Raw genomic sequence first — 22819 nt, forward strand, 5'->3', positions numbered from 1 at the left:
GCCCCAACACTGGGAACCCAGAAACCAAGATTACCCCAGTTACCAGAGCAAGCAGCCTAAAATAATTTGTGCAGAGCTACTGTTTGCAAATTGTGAGGACAAAGGCGCAAGCAAGCCAGCCTTCCGTATAAAACATAAATTGTATAAAATAGGCTAAATCTGGGCGAGCCACGGATTTACTTGTGGAACTGAACGTGAAGGTCCCTTAAATGAAGAAAATAGTGATTGACTCCCCTGAAACATCCGTAAAGCCATACCTGTTGGAACATGTGGAGACCAGGTCAAGGCAAACAAATAAAATTTTCCATCTCCTGAGATTCGTCAAACTCCACTGCTTCTGTTTCTCTCTGCACCGTAGAAGAAAAAGAAAAAACAGAGAAGTGCTGCGCCTGAGAAGCTGCAGCTGCGGTAACAAAATGGTGGCCTTCCGCGCCACAATTGAAAGAAATAACAGAGAGCAGAAAAAACAGGCGCGACGGACTGGGCAAAAATGAAGACATATGGAAGCGCTGACGCCGCCCGCAGAGCTCCCGAAGAAACGCTTAACTCCGCAAGAACCGTCACACTCCGGCGATGACAAAAACATGCCCCGACGAAAAGCAAAGCTTCGCGCCTTTATGCCCCGTGCCTTTGTGCCCCGTCGAGAAACAAAAACTTCGCGCCCTTGTCTTCTTTATTTTTATTTATTTATTTATTTTTAAAGAAAACGCGCAGAAAACGGAAGAAAAAATTCTGATGAAGTAAAGACTAGATAAAGCCCTGAAAAAAAAAGTCGGAGCCAAAAACGATTAGACTCCGGCGGAGACAAAAACCTGCTGCAGCATCTCCTGCATAATGGAGCTCTCTCCGCCCAAAAAAGCAACAGATCGTTTTTTTTTTTTTTGGTTCTTTTTTTAAAGGAGCTGACTTAGAAAAGAAAATTGCTGAAGAGTAAAAGAATAACACAGAGCTGCCTGCTCATTAGTAGCCTGGGGATTTTTTTTTTTTTTTTTTAAACAGCTTGCTCGTTAAAATGCTGGGGAAGGAAAAATATTTGTACTTTTAACTTGCTATAGTGGCTGCCTCTCCCAAAGACATACACCTTTCTAAACAAAGGGTAGCCCTTCCCCGTTACATATGGGAGATGGGGAGGAAGGGGGGAGGGACTCGTGGACACCCGAGTTTAACACCCCCCGAGCAAGGTTGCCAGCTGAGAAAAATTTTCCCAGCCCAAAACCAGCCGTAAACCCGCCCAAAAACCGCCCGCAGCCAACCCCCCGCCTCCCGCGTCACCGAACCCCGCCCCCGCATCACTAGCCCCGCCCCCTACGTCACCCCCGCCCCTGAAAGGCTTCTATTGGACCAAATTGGACCAATAGAAGCCCCGGAAAAGCTTCTATTGGACCAAATTGGACCAATAGAAGCCCCGGCAGCGGGAAAACCAGCCAATTGGCGGCCGCGAAAACCCACCCAATCCCGCACCGCGGCCGCTCGAAAACCCGCCCAAATCCCCGCAACCCACGCAATTCGAAAATTCCCCGCAGCCGTTTCCGAAAAGCCGCCCAATTCTGCGGCTTAACCGCAACCCTGGCAAGTTTGCCCCAGAGGCTGTAAAAGAAAGAAAGGAAAAGAAATCTCTATCCGACCAGCGTCTAACAGAGAATTGCTAGGCACAGAAGAAGTAGCATTGTTGTTCTTATTATTAACCTCTAAAAGAGAAAGAGAGAGACTAAAGGGCTTGTTTCCTACCTGCTGGGAGACTGAGAAAATACTGGGGCTAGGGTCACATGACCAGGGCTCTTATTGGCTCTCTAGAGTCACAGTTTTTTCTCAGTCTCCACCTGCTTGTAGGCGTGCACAACCCATCAGTCCAATCCTGGTCCAGTCTGGAGGGACGCTAAGGAAGCAAAGTTACTCACCAGTAGCAGGTGTTCTCCAAGGCCAGCAAGCCAAGTATTCTCACAGCTGGATGACGTCATACAATGGAGCCCAGTGTGGACATTGACTAGTGAGAATGAGAACTTTCTAGTAGTGTTCTAGTAGCGCATACACTGGTGCCTTCTTGCCCGCTATGCGAGCACAGGTCCCTCAGTCATATACGACAGCTAAAGAATACAACTACAAGGTAGGGTAGGTGGGAGGGTATGTGAGAATACTTGGTCTGCTGTCATCAGAGAACATCTGCTACAGATAACTTTGCTTTCTCCAAGGACAAGCCAGACTTCATATTCTCACAGCTGGAAATCCCTAGCTACCAGACTCACCAATGCTAGGAGAATAGGGTCTGGAAACAATGAGGCCTGGAAATCAATTAACCTGAACCTATTTAAATACTAGCTGTGAAGGTGCAGCCTGGCACTAAAGAAAACTGGGCCTAAAGGGGGAGGAGATAGATCCTAGACACTGAAAAAATTCTTCAGGACTGCATGCCCAAACCAGCTGTCAAATTGGGTATCCTACTCAAGGCAGTAATGAGACGCAAATGTGTGGATTGAAGACCACATTGCAGCACTCCAAATCTCCTCCATGGAGGCTGACCTCAAGGGGGCTACTGACACAGCATTGGTTCTGGCATTTAGAGCCTTGACATGACCATCTAGAGTCGGCCCAGCATGGGCATAACTAAAGGAGATGCAATCTGCTACCAGTTAGAAACTGTGCGTTTGCCGATGGCTACCCCCATCCTGATTGGGTCAAAAGAAACTAAAAGCTGGGTAGACTGTCTACGGGCTTTATTCCAATCCAGATAGGTTAAGGCTCGCTTGCAGTCTACAGTATGCAGTACACTCTCACCAGGATTGGCATGTGGTTTTGGGAAAAATATTGGCAGCACAACTGACAGATTAGGAAGGAACTTAGAGTGTGTGCAGAGAACTACTGTATTGTGGTGAATCTTAGTGTAAGGTGGATCAGCTACTAGGGCCTAACGCTCATTGACTCTGCCAGCTGAAGTGATCGCCACCAAAAACACAACTTTCCAGATCAAATACTTCAGATGACAGGAATCAAGTGGCTGAAACAGAGCCTTCATCAGCTGGGTGAAGACAACAATGAGATCCCATGACATAGTTGGAGGTTTGACAGGGAACTTTGTCAATAGCCGGTCATGAAGTGAGCTAGAGGATATACATAGATGGGCTTACCTGCAACACGGTGACAAGTACTCAGTGCACTTAGATGAACCCTTAAAAGAGAGCGAAGGTAGCAGGTGTTCTCTGAGGACAGATGATCTTATATTGTCACAAGTGGATAACGTGGTGCCACGTTGCCCGGTCCGGAACTCCTAACAAGCTCAAAACAGAGCTTTCTGAAGTATGAGACACGCTCCACCATGCATGCTAGAGCTCATGCCCTCCGCAAGGGAGCAGTTAGATACTACAGCAAAAATAAAAATGTAAATAGGAGACAAATCCAAGGGGAGGTATGTGGGTTTGTGAGAATATAAGGCCTGCTGTCCTCAGAGAACACCTGCTATAGGTAAGTACATTCGCTTTCTTCGAGAACAAGAAGGCCTATTTATTCTCACAAGTGGGGAATCCATAGCACCCAGGCTCACTATAAATAACAAACATTGGACAACTGGGCCTCGCACCGGCGAGGACATAACTCAGATTAACTCCTTTCAAACTGTCTAAACTAACCAGATCAACATCTCCCCCAAAATGTTGGTCTTGTTCTGCTCCTGTTGGTCACCTAAAGCATCTACTCTTTGGCTGTTCCCATGTGTCCACCTACTGGAATTTAATATGGAAAGGAATATGTGCAATAATTGCCTTCTCCTCGCCTGTTGGTTTGACATATGATGTGATAATACTTTGTTCTTCAACTCCTAAACTTACACTTGAGGATCAATATCAAAAACATTTTGATATAATGATGGCTCTAGCCACTCATTTTATAGTATTTCACTGGAAAAATAATTTGCATTTGAACTTTTATGAATGGTGGAGTCATCTCTGTACTATTAGAAACTATGAAGAATCTGCAGCTTTTAAATTTCGTCAATTGCCTACTTTTAAGAAGCATTGGGCTCCTTTTGATCATTACATCAAAACATCAGCATCTCCTAGAGATTAGATATTTATATTTACACTTAAATTGTCACATTTATCTGTATGTAATGCATTTGGTTTTTCCCATTTGTTCTTTGTTGTTGTATGTTATATTGGTATAAACTTTCTTGAAAACTCAAAAAAAAAAAAAAACTCAAAAAACCTCAGACTAACATGAAACTATATACAAACAGAGAGAGTGCAGCCTAGAACAGAATAAAATGGGCCTAGGGTGGTAGACTTGGATTCTAGACCACAAACAGATTCTGCTACACTGTCTGCCCAAACCGACTGTCACGTCGGCTATGCTGCTCAAGGCAGTAGTGTAATATGAATGTATGGACTGAAGATCACATTGCAGCTTTGCAAATTTCTTTAATGGAGGCTGACCACAAGCAGACTACAGACGCAGCCATGGCTCCGACATTATGAGCTGTGGCATGACCCTCTAGTGTCAGCACAGACTGGGCATAAGTGAAGGAAATGCAATCTACCGGCCAACTAGAAATTGTGCATTTCCCCGATGGTGACCCCCATCCTGTTGGGATCAAAGAAACAAGAAGCTAGGTATACTGTCTATGGAGCCTTGTCTGCTCCATGTAATAGGCCAATTATTGCTTGAAGTGCAAGGTGTGCAAAGTGCTCTTGTCAAGATGGGCTTGAGTTAGGTGAAAGAATGTTGGCAAGACAATTGACTGGTTCAGATGGAACTCTGACAGCACCTTAGGTAGGAACTTAGGGTGTGTGTGGAGCACTACTCTGTTGTGAAGAAACTTGGTATAAGGTGCATCCACTACTAAGGCCTGAAGCGCAATGACTACAAGTTGAAGTAACAGCCACCAAGAAAATGACCTTCCAGGTCAAGTACTTCAGATGGCAGGAATTCAGTGGCTCAAAAGGAGCTTTCATCAGCTGGGTGAAAATGACATTGAGGTCCCATGACACAGGAAGAGGTTTGACAGGGGGCTTTGACAAAAGCAAACCTCTCATGAAGCGAACAACTAAAGGCTGTCCAGAGATGGAATTACCCTCTACACGGTGATAAGTACTAATTGCACCGTGGGGAATCCTTACAGAGTTGGTCTTAAGACCAGACTCAGAAAGGTGCAGAAGGTATAAAAGCAGGGTCTGTGTAAGACAGGAAATAGGATCTAGGGCCTTGCCCTCACACCAGATGGCAAACCTCCTCCATTTAAAAGACTAACTGTTTGGTGGAATCTTTCCTGAAAGCCAGCAAGACCAGGGAGACACCCTCTGACAGACCCAGGGAAGCAAATTCTAGGCTTTCAACATCCAGGCTTTGAGGGCCAGAGACTGAAGGTTGGGATGCACAAGGGATCCCTCATTCTGCGTGACGAGGGTTGGAAAACACTCCAATCTCCACAGTTTTTCGGAGGATAACGCCAGAAGAAGAGAAAACCAGATATGCAGAGGCAAGTAAGGTGTGATTAAGATCATGGTCCCATGGTCTTGCTTGAGTTTCAGCAAAGTCTTCCCCACAAGAGAGATGGCAGAATACGAATACAGAAGACCCATCCCCCAATGAAGGAGGAAGGCATCAGACGCTACTCTGTCGTGAGCCTGAATCCTAGAACAGAACTGAGGGACTTTGTGATTCAGGTGACTGGAAAGAGATTCACCGATTGGGTGCCCCACACTCAGAAGATCTCGAGGGCAACGTCCATGCTGAGAGACCACTAGTGTAGTTGCATAACCCTGCTCAGTCTGTTGGCCAGAATGTTTTTACCCACCAGATAAAGTGGCTCAAAGAAACATTCTATGCTGTCGAGCCCAATGCCACATCTGGACAGCCTCCTGACACTGAGGTGTGATATGGTGCCTCCCTGCTTGATGGTATAATACTTTGCAACCTGGTTGTCTGTTTGAACGAGTACAATTTGGTAAGACAGCCATCTCTGAAAGCCTTTAAAGCGTTCCAGATCGCCCAGAGTTCCAAAAGATTGATCTGAAGACCTGTTTCCTGGATTGACCAGGCTCAAGTGTGAGGCTCATTCACATGAGTTCCCCAACCTAAGAGAGAAGCATCCATTGTCATCACCTTTTGAGGCTGAGGAATTTGGAATGGAAGTCCCAAAATCAAACTGGATCGAATGGTCCACCAGAACAAAGAGTGAACAAGGTCTGGGAACACTTGGATGACATCTTCTAGACTTCCTAGCCTCCCCAGTGGTGCCAAGCCACGGGGTCAACTGGGCTGATCTCGTGTGAAGGCGTGTCATGGGTGTCACATTAACTGTGGAAGCATGTAGCCCAGCAACCTCAACATCTGTCAAGCTGACACCTGCTGAGAGGCTCGACCCTGAGAAGCCAGGGCGGCTAGTGTTGGATTTGGGAGGAACGCTCGAACCTTCTGCATTATCAAGCAGGGCTCATATGAACTCCAATCGCTGGACAGAGTGAAGATGGGACTTGTGGCAGTTTATAACGAATCCTAATAGCTCCTGAATAGTCCTCTGATTGGACTCCTGAGCACCGTCCCCCGACGTGCTCTTCACCAGCCAATCATCGAGATACGGGAACACATGCATCTACAGCCTGCGAAGCAATGCTGCGACTACTGATAGGCATTTGGTGAAGTGAGGACAAAAAGCAACATGCGGGATTGGAAGTGGTGTGTTCCCACCAGAAACTGAAGATACTTCAGGTGGGCTGGAAGTATCGGGATGTGTGTAGTATATGCGTCCTTTAAGTCCAGAGAGCATTGTATTTCTGAATCATGGGAAGAAGGATGCCCAGGGAAACAATTGTGAACTTTTCTTTAACCAGGAATTTGTTCAGGGCCCTTAGGTCTAGGATAGGACTCATCCCCCCTGTCATCTTTTGGATGAAAGAGCTGGAACAGAAGCCCCACCCTTCTTCTCTTGGTGGAACGGGTTTGGCCGCATGTGCCTTCAGATGGGAAGAGAGTTCCTCTGCAAGTACCATCTCATGCTGACAGCTGAAGTAATGAGCTCTTGGTGGACAATTTGGAAGTTTTTGAAGCTAATTTAGGAAGTATCAGCGACAGACTATTTGAAGAACCCACTGGTCGGTGGTTATAAGGGGACACCTTTTGAAGAAAAATTTCAGCATCTACATTAGCTCCTCACTGAGCACAGCATGGAACTGCTCAAAGGAAGGCATCAGCAAAGGTGGGGGAACTGGGAGAGAGACAGCCTGAGAAAGCGTCGGTGCCGAACCAGGGACCTGGTTGCCTGGAGACTTGTGTACCGGCACATCTTCCAAAGATGGGGAACTTTCTTCCCAGTGCTTTCGGGTGCTAATGAAGTTGATGCCCAGGTGCTCCTGGCACTGTACGCGGATGAGGACTGATGCTTGTGCTTCTTGGGCTTACCCCAATGCTCAACATCGCAGTCTTTTGATGCCAACAAGGAAATCGTCAAACCCGTATGTGAGCTAGGTGTCTGGTCCGATGCTGACCGGTCCTGGGGCCTACTCTCAGCGCCCAATATTGAGACGACCTTGATGCTGGTGCACTCCCAGTGGATGTAGATATCATAGTAGCCATCAGGTCAATTAATTCGGTCCCCAGGATGATGTAGCAGCTTTTGATGAGCCAAAAAGTCCGTCTTGTTGGGCCTGTCACGCCCTCTGTGTCCTCAATTGCATTTTAAACAGAGAGAACAAGAGTTAGGCTCATGGTGAGGCCCAAGGCACCCGATGCACCAAGAATGCGGTTCCGTCATGATTACATTGGGCGCACCTTTTGAAGCCACTGGGGGGGGGGGGGGGTCTTCTGAGATATTCAGAAAATAATCGTGGCCAAATTAAACTCTTCAATTATGAACTGAAAAAAAAGGGGAAGCATTCAAACTGAGGTCACTGCTTTTGGTTTAAAACAGCCCAGTCACTTGTAAAAGTGAAAGGAAACTAAATGCCAAAAAAACTATGAAAAGTAAAGAGAAAATAAGGAGAAAACGAAAACAGAAGAAAAATACCTATACAGGAAGGCACTGCAAAGAAAACATGCACCGAGAACACAATGACGCATCTTCCCTGTGCCAAGAAAAACAAGACTGAGGGACCTGCGTGTAGAAAGGCACCAGTGCATGTATGGTGGGATGCTCCTAGAAAGTCTCGATAGTCAGTGTCCACACTGGGCTCCATCAGATGACATCACCCAGCTGTGAGAATACGAAGGCCTGATTGTCCTCGGAGAATACAGATCTAATTTGGTGGGGATGAAACAGCGTGGGTGGCAACAAGGTATAGAGCATTCACACCCACAGTCGGCAGACAGGGTAAACAAAGCAAATTCTTTATTGTGAAATTCAATGTATCAAAGGTCTGGAATGGAAAGTTCAAATTCAGCAAAAAAACAAAAGCAGTAGGGTATTCGATGGCACTTCCAACATAAAAACAGGGAAACATGCACATATGGTTAAAATTTTATCATGATAAATGCACCTCTGAGACTCGACACGGTGCCGTATTTCAACATTGCTGCCTGCATCAGGAGTCTGCGAGTGTGCAGCCTCAGTTCTAGCTAATGTTGGAATTTCAGGTTTTAAATAAATCCTTGAGGGTAAAAATCAATGTAGGCACCTTCAAAAATACCTCAAAAGGGAGATACACCATGGAGCGAAGTGTCTACTCTGAATGTTGCAGTAAAAAGTTCAATTTCACACACACAAAAAAAAGGAACTGCATTTATTAGGTTTCTCAAAGCTCAACTTTAGTTAAGCTCACTTTGTACACACAAAAAGTGACCCCCTTCTAGAAGACCCAGTTTCCACAACAGATCATCTTCCTATTGTTGCCCGTCCTCAGATACAGCAGCCAGAGGCTTAGAACTCTCCTGGAAGACTTTCTTCCTGCTCAGGCACCTTCCCAGCATGTTTCTTCTCTAGGGTTTTAACTAGAGCTACACATTAATCGCAGTTAACAATGCAATAATGTGTTATTTATTCATCATGATTTTAAAAATTAATTGTGACTAATAAAATTGCACCATCTCCTCCAAACACTTCTAAAGCTCTCTTCCAGAAGGAAGCTTCGGAGCAGGGAGAAGGCAGTCTATGTTCAATGCTGCAAGAGACCAACAGAAGATCACCTTTAAGGTAGACCACTGGGGGTGGGGCAGATGCCAAACCCCACGTGGGGCGAGTTGAGTAAACTGTAGACCCACAAGCAGAACTGGAGGGGACACCGATGGAAGCTATAGACAAGGTGGTGAATTCCAGCAGTCACAAGAACAGCTTGGTGCTACTCACCACCAAGTTTGTATCACAAGGGAAAGAAGGAAATAGGTGCTGGACTATATGAGGGAAGAAGGAAAAAGAGAGGTAAGAGACCTGGAGGAAGATGAGGAGGGAAGGAAGAGCGGGAGATTATGTTGGATCTGCAGCTGGGAAAGAAAGGATGATCATCAGTCCTTTAGGGAAGGGAAGAGGTATGGGATTTGATATGACGCATTTCTGTGGTTACAATTAAAGCGGTTAACATAATATATACAGTTACTTATTTTGTACCTGGGGCAATGGAGGGCTAAGTGACTTGCCCAAAGTCACAAAGAGCAGCAGTGGGAAAACAAATAAGTGGACACGAAAATGCTTCCATCACATGATTAATCGCGATTAAAAGTTTTAAACAAACAGTCCCTAAATTTAACTCTCTCTGATTGGGCCTCGCCCTCCCATTTAACCAGGCTAGCTATGCCTCTCAATGTGGACCTGTAAGGGTGCACGTAAGGGAAACCAGCATTATTTCATCCACTCCTTCAAAGGAGCTGGTCCCATTTCTAGGTTTAGATCCCCTCTTCATCAGAGCTGGTTGGGCCTGGGAGTGCTGCAGGACGGAAGTATATTCAGATCAGGGCAAGGTTGATCGTTCACATTAACAAGGCTGGCAGAAAGCACCAATCTGATTGATTAGCTAGTCTACAAACACCATGATTTTTTCAGGAACAGAGTCTGTTAAGATAAGAGTTAAGTCAGTCTATTAAAAGAAAAAGAAAAGAATAAAAACTAGGCTAAAATTCCTTACGGTGGCAGCTCCTTGGCAGCTCGCAACCCCCAGCCTTTCTGCTCAGTCAAGATCACTTCCACATCCGCATGCTGTTTCTTCTGGAACCGCCGATTGGAACAATATTCTCCATTAGGGCACCGAGAGGAGCTGGTTTGGAAGAACAGAACACACTAAGCCAAGCAATCAATGAGAAGGAAAAGCCTAAAAGACCTAAACATATAGTAAGGATTAAACCCAAGCACCACAGCACACTTTGCACAAGGTTTTGCTTGCACAGATTTCTGCATATTTTATTTTTACCTTTCAGAAGTTGCAGGAAATGTAAATTGTGAACAAAAGATGCATAGCTTAAATCTGTGCAAACAAAATGAACTGCAAGCGTTTTTGCAATTATTTGCTCTACTTCTGTAAGGTTTATAAATCTTGTCCTTAAGTGTGAACATTTTAAGTACTTCAGAAAAGGAAAGAAATCCCCCCTTTTAGTACTGATTTACTAATTCTGGGATTTGATTTTTGTTTTTAATTACTTAGCCTTCCAATCTTATACTCAAAGTGAGTTATATCTCAGGTACAGTAGGTAGTCCCTGTCTTACAATTTATGTTGATACCCAAGGCAATAGAGTGAAGTGAACTACCAAACTCACAATGAGTACAAGTGGGAGAGGGGAGATTGGAACCCTGGCTTCCTTGGTCCTTAGCCCACTGCTCTGACCATTCCACTAAATTTTTATGTAGAAATGCCACAGACCAAATACAGAGATAATTGCAAAGGGTATTTTACTGAAAGCTTCTTTATGATTTACAGGCAGAACTGTATTTGGACTACTAGGGAAAATATTTGCTTCAAAAGGCTCACCATGTGCATCTCTACTATATACATCTGCCACTATAAGGCAGCACCAGTTCCACATCCTTTCCTCCATATTCTGCATGGCCTCAGTTGTTCATATAACAAAAATATCTAGATTTTAAATAAGTTACATCAGTCATGCATTATCTCAAAATGCATTTTTCACATTCTGCTGTCTAAACAATTTAAAATACTGTATATTAAAAGTAGGAGTTTGATTTGAACAACTACTCTACACTTTCAGTGTGAAAAAATTATAGAAATATTTAAAAACTTATGCCAAAATTGCATACGAAGCATGCCAAGAGCTCAAAGTGAGACCTACAGAAATAGATTATACATACAGAGCTAACATCAATGGCCACCACGTAGCCCTAGCAGCATCAGACCATGTACAAAAGCAAAATGGCCAGAGTCCAAACTTGAACAAGTATTCCGATGAAAAGAATGAATGAGTGAGGAATATATCAGCACATGAGGTGAAAGCATCCGCAGGAGCAGAATTTGCAAAATAAGAAAAAAAAAACTCTTTAAAGAATTAGATCTGCACTTATCTAAAGCACAATTCTATATATTCCCCATTATATTTACTTCTGCAATCATACATAGATCAAAACCTGACAAATGAACGGATAAGGAGAGATTAATTAAAACTTAAAGATGGGGTCACGTGATGACTGCTATCTGAACAGCAGCGAGGGAGAGCGGCTCTGCAGATTACACACGAAAGTAATCCAGAAAGATTTAGAATGGGACTATGTTTCTTTACTTTTGGGTGATCAAACACTCCTTATTGCTCGAAAGCTTACGTTACCACAAAGGCACTTCATGTATATGTCTCTGTTGCTAGTTAAGAAGATTATCCTGCAGTTTTGGACATCCTCTGATAGGATTCCTTATGACTCTTGGGTCTTAAGGTTACGTATGGTGGATAGGCATGAAAGCCAAATTTACTCCAACACGAACAAATCAGAAAATAGACATTAAGCTCAATTATAGACACGATGTTTGGCACTGTTAGACTTGCATTAAAGGGAAAGAGGGGGTGGGAGGGAGGAGGGGATATGTTTGGATGTATGTCTGCAAGGTGGCTGAGGATGTTTCGTGTGTTTCATGGTATGAGTGACAGTTTGCAAGTGAAGGTTGTTTTGAAGTTGATGGGGATATAATATAAAAGTCAATATGGAGTTGCATCTGTAATATAGAAGTTTATGGTTAAACGTATTTAGTGGTTTACCTCAGTTTATACTCCAGTTTGTTCACTATGCTATTTTGCCTGTTTCAGCATACTCTATATTGATGCCCAAAAATTACAATTAAAAACAAACAAAAAAACTTAAAGATGAGAGGTTCATAACTGCAGCTCAGGTTAGCACACTACAGACAAGACAGTTCACAGCCAGTACAGAAAAAAATGGTAAAATTAATTCTGATTTTGCAGCACTGAACTGGAAACATTCATACATCTTATTGCAGTGCGTGATGTGCTAAAAGACTGCAGAAAGGCACAATAACGCAGCACAATTTATCCGCTGGAAACAGCGACGATACTTACCTGTAGCAGGTATTCTCAGAGAACAGCAGGCCTTATAATCTCCTTGGGGTCAAATTCAGACAATATATTACCTGTAGCAGGTAGTCTCAGAGGACAGCAGGAGTAGCAGCCTAGTGGTTAGTGCAATGGACTTTGATCCTGGGGAACTGGGTACGATTCCCACTGCAGCGCCTTGTGACTGTGGATAAGTTACTTAACCCTCCATTGCTCCAGGTACAAAATTAAGTACCTGTATATATGTAAACCGCTTTGAATGTAGTTGGAAAATACCACAGAAAGGCGGTATACCAAGTCCCATTTCCATTATCTCCTTGGGGATAAATTCAGACAATATATTTTGAGGCATTTAAACTAGAAGGCGGGGGTGGCATATGGAGGCAGTTCACTTCAAGTGGTCACCCCCCAGCTAAAGCCAAGATGCGTCAGTAGAAAAGAAAGCAATGAAAACAACAATCTTAGCAAATCACTTCTTACCAACACAGCAGGAAGTAAGACTAAACAAGAAACTAAACAGAAGATAAAAATTCCACTGAAATGAAGATGGAAAGCGATGACTACAAATGCTCACAGTTTAAGAAATAAAGTTCAAGACCTTTAAGCCCTGATGTTTGAGGCAGACTTAGACGTTGTTGCAATCACGGAGACATGGCTCAATGGTTCTCATGAATGGGATGCAAACATACCAGGCTATAATCTATTTAGGAAGGATAGAGATGGTCGTAAAGGTGAAGGAGTAGCTCTGTACGTGAGAAATATCATCGCAGCGACTGAAATGACAGGGACCTGGGGAAAGGAAGAAGCGATATGGATCACCTTAAAAAAAGACGATAGAACCTCTGTCCACGTGGGTGTTGTCTTTAGACCTCAGACACAATTGGAGGAACTAGATAAAGATCTGATCGCAGATATTCAAAAGCTGGGAAAGAAGAGAGAGGTGCTGTTGCTGGGAGATTTCAATCTGCTGGATATAGATTGAAAGGTTCCATCTGCGGAATCGGAAAGAAGTAGAGAGATTGTGGATGCTTTTCAAAATGCTCTGCTCAGACAAATGGTGACACAACCCACGAGGGAGGGACAGACGCTGGATTTGGTGCTCACAAATGGGGATAGTGTGTCAAATGTCCGAGTGGGTGCCCACCTGGGCAGCAGTGACCACCAAACAGTTTGGTTTCATGTGACAGCTGAAGTGGAGGGTGGCCACTCAAAACTCAAAGTTCTGGATTTCAAGCGTGCTGACTTTAGTAAAATGGGGGAATACCTGAGGAAGGAGCTGATGGGCTGGGAGGAAATACGAGAAGTGGAAGGACAGTGGCCCAGGCTGAAAGAAGCTATAAATATGGCCACAAACCTTTATGTAAGGAGAGTAAATAAAAGCAAGAGAAAAAGAAAACCGATATGGTTCTCAAAGCAAGTGGCTGAGAAAATAAAGGCTAAAGAGTTGGCATTCCTGAAATACAGAAAAACTCAAGAACAGTAACACGGAGAGGAATACCGGATGAAACTAAAAGAAGCCAACAGAGAGATATGTCTGGAGAAAGTGCAAGTGGAAGAATAAATGGCTAGAAATGAAAGGAGGGGTGACAAAAATTTCTTCAGGTATATTAGTGAAAGGAGGAAGACTAAAAATGGAATTGTGAGACTGAAAGATGCTGTAAACTGCTATGTGGATAATGATGAAGAAAAAGCAAATTTGCTAAATACATACTTTTGTTCTGTTTTCACAGAAGAAAATCCTGGAGAAGGGCCACGATTGACTGGCAAAAGTACATATGAGAATGGAGTGGATATAGCACCGTTCACGGAAGAGAGTGTGTATGAACAACTTGAAAATCTAAAGGTGGACAAAGCCATGGGACCGGACGGGATCCACCCCAGGATATTGCGGGAGCTCAGCGAGGTTCTGGCGGGTCCTCTTAAAGATTGGTTTAATAAATTCTTGGAGACGGGAGAAGTTCCGTGGGATTGGAGAACGGCGGATGTGGTCCCTCTTCACAAAAGTGGTGATAGGGAAGAAACTGGAAACTACAGGCCGGTAAGCCACTCTTCGGTTACTGGAAAAGTAATGGAAGCGATGCTGAAGGAAAGGATAGTGAATTTCCTGGAAGCCAATAAGTTGCAATATCCGAGACAACATAGTTTTACCAAAGGTAAATCGTGCCAAACGAATCTCATTGAATTCTTTGACTGAGTGACCAGACAATTGAATTATGGACGTGCTATAGACGTAATCTACTTAGATTTCAGCAAAGCTTTTGACACGGTTCCCCACAGGAGGCTCTTGAATAAATTTGACAGGCTGAAGATAGGACCCGACGTGGTGAACTGGATTAGGAACTGGTTGACGGACAGATGCCAGAGAGTGGTGGTTAATGGAATTCGCTTGGATGAGGGAAAGGTGAGTAGTGGGAGTGCCTCAGGGATCGGTGCTGGGGTGGATTCTATTCAATATATTTGTGAGTGACATTGCCGAAGGGTTAAAAGGTAAAGTTTGCCTTTTTGCGGATGATACTAAGATTTGTAACAGAGTGGACACCCGGGAGGGAGTGGAAAACATGAAAAAGGATCTGAGGAAGCTAGAAGAATGGTCTAAGGTTTGGCAATTAAAATTCAATACGAAAAAATGCAAAGTGATGCACTTAGGCAATAGAAATCCACGGGAGACGTATGTGTTAGGCGGTGAGAGTCTGATATGTACGGACGGGGAGAGGGATCTTGGGGTGATAGTATCTGAGGATCTGAAGGCGACGAAACAGTGTGACAAGGCGGTGGCCATAGCTAGAAGGTTGTTAGGCTGTATAGAGAGAGGTGTGACCAGCAGAAGAAAGGAGGTGTTGATGCCCCTGTATAAGTCGTTGGTGAGGCCCCACCTGGAGTATTGTGTTCAGTTTTGGAGGCCGTATCATGCTAAGGATGTAAAAAGAATTGAAGCGGTGCAAAGAAAAGCTACAAAAATGGTATGGGATTTACGTTACAAGACATATGAGGAGAGACTTGCTGACCTGCACATGTATACCCTGGAGGAAAGGAGAAATAGGGGTGATATGATACAGACGTTCAAATATTTGAAAGGTATTAATCCGCAAACAAACCTTTTCCGTAGATGGGAAGGCGGTAGAACTAGAGGACATGAAATGAGATTGAAGGGGGGCAGACTCAAGAAAAATGTCAGGAAGTATTTTTTCATGGTAAGAGTGGTGGATACTTGGAATACCATCCCATGGGAGGTAGTGGAAATGAAAAGGGTAACAGAATTCAAGAATGCATGGGATAAACATAAAGGAATCCTATTCAGAAGGAATGGATCCTCGGAAGCTTAGTGGAGATTGGGTGGCAGAGCCTGTGGTGGGAGGCGGGGCTAGTGCTGGGCAGACTTCTACAGCCTGTGCCCTGAAAATGGCAGATACAAATTAAGGTCAGGTATACACATAAAGTAGCACATGAGTTTATCTTGTTGGGCAGACTGGATGGACCGTACAGGTCTTTCTCTGCCATCATCTACTATGTTACACATGGATAACGCAATCCCGCGTTGCCCAGTCAGGAGCTTATGACAAGTTATAGAGAGTTTTGTGGAGTGCAAGACATGCTCCACTGTGCATGCGCAAGTACCTTCACACCCACCGTAAGTACGCTGTTACACAGAACAATATTACAACACATGTAAGAAAAAGACAAAAAAGGAGACATCTCTGGAGAGTTGTGAGAATATGAGGTCTGCTGTACTCAAGAGAACACCTGCTACAAGTATCTATCTTCGTTTTCTTCGAGGTCAAGCAGGCCTATGTATCATCACGAATGGTTACCAGGCTTACCGAAAACAACCATTGGTCAACTGGGCCTCGCAACGGCAAAGACATAACAGATCAACCTGAAACTATATACCAACTATGTGAGTGCAACTTGAACAGAAAAAAACAGGCCTTGCAGGGCAGAGTTGGATTCTGGAACCCCAAATAGATTCTGAAATACATTCTGTCCAAAACGACTGTTGCGTCGGATATCCTTCTCAAGGCAGCAGTGATGAAAGACGGGGCTCTGCTGAGAGGAGAGGGGGAGGATAGGGTCATATGCAGGCAATGACCACTAAGAGTAAAGATTACACACTAAGCAGAATGAACAGACGGATGCAGAAATGTTAAAGGAAATTAGGGAAGCAAACGAACTGGGCAACACAATAATAAACACAATAATAATGGGTGATTTCAATTACCCTGATATTGATTGGGTAAATGTAACATCGGGACATGCTAGGGAAGTAAAATTCCTTGATGAAATCAAGGACAGCTTTATGGAGCAGCTGGTACAGGAACTGACGCGAGAAGGAAAAATTCTAGACCTGGTCCTTAGTAGAGCACGTGATCTGGTGCGGGAGGTAATGGTGCTGGGGCCGCTTGATAACAGTGATCATAATATGATCGGATTTGATATTAGCTTTGAAGTATACATAGGAAATCAAATACGTTAGCATTTTACTTAAAAAAAGGAGACTATGATAAAATGAGAAGAACGGTGAAAAGAAAAACTTAGAGGAGCGACTGCGAAGGTCAAAAATTCACATCAGGCGTGGATGCTGTTCAAAAACACCATCCTGGAAGCCCGGGCCAAATATATTCCACGTATTAAAAAAGGAGGACGGAAGACCAAATGACAGCCGGCGTGGTTAAATAGTGAGGTGAAGGAAACTATCAGAGCTAAAAGAAAATCCTTCAGAAAATGGAAGAATGAACCGACTGAAAATAATAAGAAACGGCATAAGGAATGTCAAGTAAAATTGAAAGCAGATGAGGAAAGCTAAGGAGAAATTAGATCTTACCTGCTAATTTGCTTTCCTTTAGTCCCTCCGGACCGGACCAGAATTGGACTGTTGGGTTGTGCCCGCCTACCAGCAGGTGGAGACTGAGAAAAACTCTGACTCTAGAGAGCCAATAGGAGCCCTGGCCATGTGACCTTAGCCTCAGTATTTGAATAACAAAGCAGGAAAGAAAGAACGAACTTCTGTGCCGTATGGAATCCTAGCAGCCACAAATTCCTCGGCAAAACCGAGTACTAGAGCTCACCAGCAACTCTCACCAGAGAAGTGGTATGGCCCATTTGTATTAGAGCTCGCCAGCAACTCTCACCAGAGAAGTGACATGGCCCATTCATATTAGAGCTCACCAGCAACTCTCACCAGAGAAGTAGTATGACTCACTTAAGGTTTTATATATATTCCATCAACTGAGCTCACCAGCAACTCTCAACAGAGAAGTGGTATAACATATTCAAGGCTTTATATATATTCCAGCAACTGAGCTCACCAGCAACTCTCACCAAAGAAGTGGTATTAAGGTTTTATATATATATATTCCAGCAACTCTCACCAGAGAAGTGGTATGACCCATTAAGGTTTTGTATATATTCCAGCAACCGAGCTCACCAGTAACCACCAGAGAAGTGGTATGGACCACGCAAAGTCATTTTTTAAAATATATATACAGTATCATCTGGTTTTTTTTTTTTTTTTTAAAACATTCCACTTCCAACTTAATAAAAGAATCTAAAGAGTTGATAGAACATGGGAGGGGCCTGGTCCGGTCCGGAGGGACTAAAGGAAAGCAAATTAGCAGGTAAGATCTAATTTCTCCTTCCTTAGCGTCCCTCCGGACCGGACCAGGATTGGACTGTTGTGAAGTACCAAAGCAGTAATCTTACGGGACGGACAGACATTGAGAATGTGGTAGAGTCCCTGAAAACACCCAAACTAGGATGAATACGAAGCCAAAAGCTTGACGATCCAAGAACCGCCAATAAACTAAATAGAATGACTACAAAGCAAAAAAGCTGAAAAGTTCAAGCGACGCTGAACATTGTCCCCTACCAAGTGGCCGCTATATAATGTCCCCTACCGCACTATCAGTGCAGCGCAAAAGACAGAGAGACTTGAGAAAAAAAACGACTGAAAGAAAGATGGCAAAGGTAGAAGCAGAGCCGCCTGGAAACAAAAAACTGCAATGAATCTACCTCAGCTGAGAAAGTGGAAACCGAGATCCTGAAGTACAATACTCCAGATATAGTAGACTATTGCTGACCTAGCAACAGATTGGAAGTATGTAAAGCCTGTCAGTGAGAAAGTACCTGATCACTAGAAGCTAAATAGGTAAAAACAAGAATGCAGTTAAATACTATGCAGAAGAAGAAGGTACCTAAATCTCTGCTGCAAACTAGACTGAAGGTCCAAATAAACTGACAGCCGCTGCAGTTACCCAACATGAAGAAAACATATCTCAGAGCGCAATTCAAATGAGAGAGAAAGAATCATCTGTAGCTGTTGCCTCTGTAAGCAGATCACCTGAGACTCTTGTCGTAGACCCCAATTAGTGAAAACGGGAATAAATCAACAGTAGACACTTGTTAGTACCTTTCATCTGTTAGATACATATAGAAGTCCATAAAACACTACACAGTTCCAGGAATAACATGTATAGAATGTTTGTACGTTTAGGAATCTAGCCAGGTGCTCATGGTCTGGATTGGCTGTGGACCGAAAGGTGGGCTCGATAGGACCTTTGAGCTTTTCCCAGTGTGGAATTAAATATGTACTTATGTAGTAGAACTATAAATATACATATATATTTTCACAGACGCAGCCATCAAAAAACTGCTCACTGTGTATATGCTCCCGATATACTTGCAGGAAGAATGCTCAATCTCAACCACCAGACCCAAGTGCTGCACTAGTGAGAATACAGAGGCCAACTGAGCGGAGGGAATTCCATCCGAGATAAATATCTGGATACGAGAGGGCATCTGTCTCTGACGCTGACAAGTCTTTTTAGCAAGAGAGTAAGCGAGGCACATGGAAGGTCAGAGCGAAAAGAAGTAGTTCTAGAACTGGGACCTCCCCTTAAGGTACTATCCATTGAGAACTCCCAGAAGTTTTTTGTTTTTTTTTCAATGGTCACGAAATTGACGAAGTGAAAAGCTGCCAAAAAAGACTACTGAGACTCTAAAGAGAATGAAGAAAAAATTCCTTCTTGGGAGCTAGAAAGTAAAATTTTACTCTGCAAAATAGAGCAAGGTAATGGCCGAAGGCCCAAGAACATCCAGAGAAAACAGAAAGTGGGATGCTTGTAGAGAAGACAAAAACAGTCTGCGCCAACTTGACTAAACAAAGAGAGAAAAAATAGAGACATGCTACGAAATCTAATGAGATCACACAAGAGCTCAAAAGAGAGATCACATGAGAGACCTGGCTACATGCACCCCGTAACCTAGAGTGTGCCCGAAATGCACCACCCATTGCTTGACCTGACAACTCTGCCAATAAGACTGTCTGTAATGAACCAGACATCTAGGAAAGGATGAAACAAGGAAACGTTGTTTCATGAGCGCCGCTGCTACTACGACCATAACTTAAGAAAAAAGTGTGCGGAGCCGACGTGAGACCGAAAAGCAGGGCAAGAAAACTGGTAATGAGGACCTTCTCATCATCCTCGTATCGTGGACATTACTCCTCCTATACTGAGATGTACTAAGATGTACCGACCCACACCCATAAGAAGTGAATGTGGTACTTGCAACCTGGATTGACCACAACTGAGGACAGGATGCTGGGCTTAATGGACTCTTAGACTTTCCCCGTATGACAATACTCATATACTAAAAGCAAAAATGCACAGGAAGTGAAAGAATCCCCTTCCAATTGAAAGGAAGGTCTGGAGTGAGGACGTATAGAATGAAAATGAAAGGATCACCATATGTTAAGCGTGGACTGAGACACACTGGCCTTTAATTTTACCGGATCTCCCCAAACCTCGTATCATGTCATGCCTCCTTCCTCACTGAGATGTACAGAGATGAACAGACGCACACTCACGAGATATGAATGTGGTATTTGCAATCTGGATTGACCCCATCTGAAAACAGGATGGGGACTCTTGGCCTTTCCCATTATGGCAACACTTATGCCCTTATGGCAAAAAATGCACAGAAAATGAGTGAATCTCCTTCCAAGAGAAAAAAAACTCTGGAGAGAGGAAGAATAAAATGAAAATGAAAAGGAATAGACTTGGAAAATACCTATTACGGAAAAGGTGGTGAATTGTGCCACAGGAGACAAGACTGTACCTGACGTCAAGAAAGCTTGAAACAAGACCCTAAAATCTGTAAGGAAGAGAAAGGGATAGCAGAAATTATGGATGGTCATACTGGACAAAACCAGAATGTTTACCATGTGCCCAGGCTGAATAGATAGAGGAAACAAAAATAAAAGTAGATGGCGTGAGGACCTCCCAATATCCTTAAGTGGGAGAAAATGCAAATTGACCGGATAACTTTACTCCCTAAGTGGACATATATCTTGTAAGTCCTAGAAGAATACTAAGATAACACATGAGAAACTCCAAGACAGTTGGAAAGTAGAGAAGACGTGAATAAAACATGCCTTCTAAAGCAGCTGAGAAATCTGGGTGCTCGGTAGACAGGACTGAGTCTCCTAGAATATGAGAACCATCTGAACCATGTAGCCTATGCAGCTGTCATCTGCTATGCCAAAGAGGAAAGCATAGCCATGAAAGAAATTGCTGAAAGGAAGTAAGACCTTATGTCCAGAATTGCAAAGTACGCAACAATTGAGTATCAGACAATGTATTTCATTGCACATGGCATCTGAACCATGCAGCCTACGCTCTAGAGAACATTTGTTAAGATCTTAAAACACTGTATAAGAACATAGCCACGGAGGAAAATTTCCTGAAAGGAATTAAGATCTTATATCCAGCATTGTAAAGTACCAAACAATAGACTATCCGGCAATGTAGTTCTATCCACATGGCACCTGAACCAGATAGCCTATGCCATAGAAAATGTTTGTTAAGTTCTTAAAAACACTGTATAACATCATAGCCATGAAGGGAAATGCTTGAAAGGAACTAAGATATTATGGCCAGATTTGTAAAGTACTAATCAATTGACTATTAGAAAATGTAGTCCTATTCACCAGGAAATGAGAAAGACACAGAGTGACATACACTGGACCCCCATAAAAACTGCGCTAGACAATAGCGAAGACCTTTCCTCCAAACATCACACACAAGGGAAAGGAATAGGAAAATGGTTATTTTGAAGCTGAGATACAATTTAATTCGCCCCATTGTCAAAACAGAGAATTCCCGACTGAGCTGCACTTTGAATCGGAGTCTTGCCAAGGACAAAGAAATCGCCAACTGAGCTGCACTTTAATTCACAACATTGCTATCAACCAAAAAGTCCTCGACGGAGAAAAAACAGAGGGAAAAACAAAATGAGCGCCATTCGCATCGTAGCATTTCTTTTTTTTTTTTTTTTAATAGCTTGAAAAATACATGTAAAAATTAATTTCGGGGCAAATATACTACCAATGCCCCAACTACCGGAGAAACAATATCTCCTTTCCATTGCACAACAGCCAAACACAGTAAAAGCAGAAAAAACGCTGCCGCGTCAAGGGAAATTGCAGCTGCAAGCAAAACAATGGCGGCCAAGCGCGCCAAAATGAGAAGAATAAAGTTCGGGGGAGAAAACCATTGACCAGACCGACGAAGAAGCAGGAAATCTGTGCGCCGAGAAAACAGATAGCCTCCGATGCCGCACAAAACATGGTTTAGCCTCTGGCCCGAACAGGAACCATCAATACAGCTCCCAAGCTATACAGACCCGTCCAAGAGCGAGCACGCGCTTAACAGTTCGCGCCTCTTTTTTTTTTTTTTTTTTTTACAACTACCGCGCTAACAATGCCGGATAGCAGAGGAAAAATAATTAAGATAACAAAAAACTCCGATTCACAGACGCTGACTTATCACTTTTTTTTTTTTTTTTCAATAGCTCCGCCAGAAAAGAAAATAAAGACTCTTCAAACAGAATAAGACAGAAGAGCTACCTGCTCGTTATAAGCCTAGGGAAAGCAAAAACTACTTCCTTTAAATTACTTTCAATTGAATTAATTCTTTTAATTTCCTTTTACTTGATTTAATTCTTTAAAAACAGCTATTAAAAGTGGCTGCCTCTCCCAAAGACGGTACACCTTTCCAGAAAAAGGGACGGCCCTTCCCTGCTAAGCCAGGGAGATGGGGAGGAAGGGGGGTGGACTCGAGACACCCGAGTTTAACACCCCAGAGGCTGTCAAAGAAAGAAAAGAAACCCTGTCAAGCCTCTAATTACGATTCCAGGCACAGAAGAAGTATTATAAATATATCTGTAATATCTTATAGAGAAAAACAGAGAGAGAGAGAGAGAGAGAGACTGACTAATGGGCTCACTTCCTACCTGCTGAGAGACTGAGAAAATACTGGGGCTAAGGTCACATGGCCAGGGTTCCTATTGGCTCTCTAGAGTCAGAGTTTTTCTCAGTCTCCACCTGCTGGTAGGCGGGCACAACCC

The 22819-nt window shown here is 43.5% G+C and overlaps 1 protein-coding gene across 1 annotated transcript in view; it reads right to left on the reverse strand.

The window, feature by feature from the left end:
* The window catches only part of SETD2 (SET domain containing 2, histone lysine methyltransferase), a 482526-nt gene that overhangs the window by 389202 nt on the left and 70505 nt on the right, over positions 1-22819 (reverse strand). Inside the window, 1 exon segment of the mRNA XM_030196916.1 lies at positions 10038-10166. Coding sequence (XP_030052776.1) covers positions 10038-10166 — 129 coding nt within the window.

Source organism: Microcaecilia unicolor, chromosome 1, assembly GCF_901765095.1.
Source record: "Microcaecilia unicolor chromosome 1, aMicUni1.1, whole genome shotgun sequence".
Lineage (NCBI taxonomy): Eukaryota > Metazoa > Chordata > Amphibia > Gymnophiona > Siphonopidae > Microcaecilia > Microcaecilia unicolor.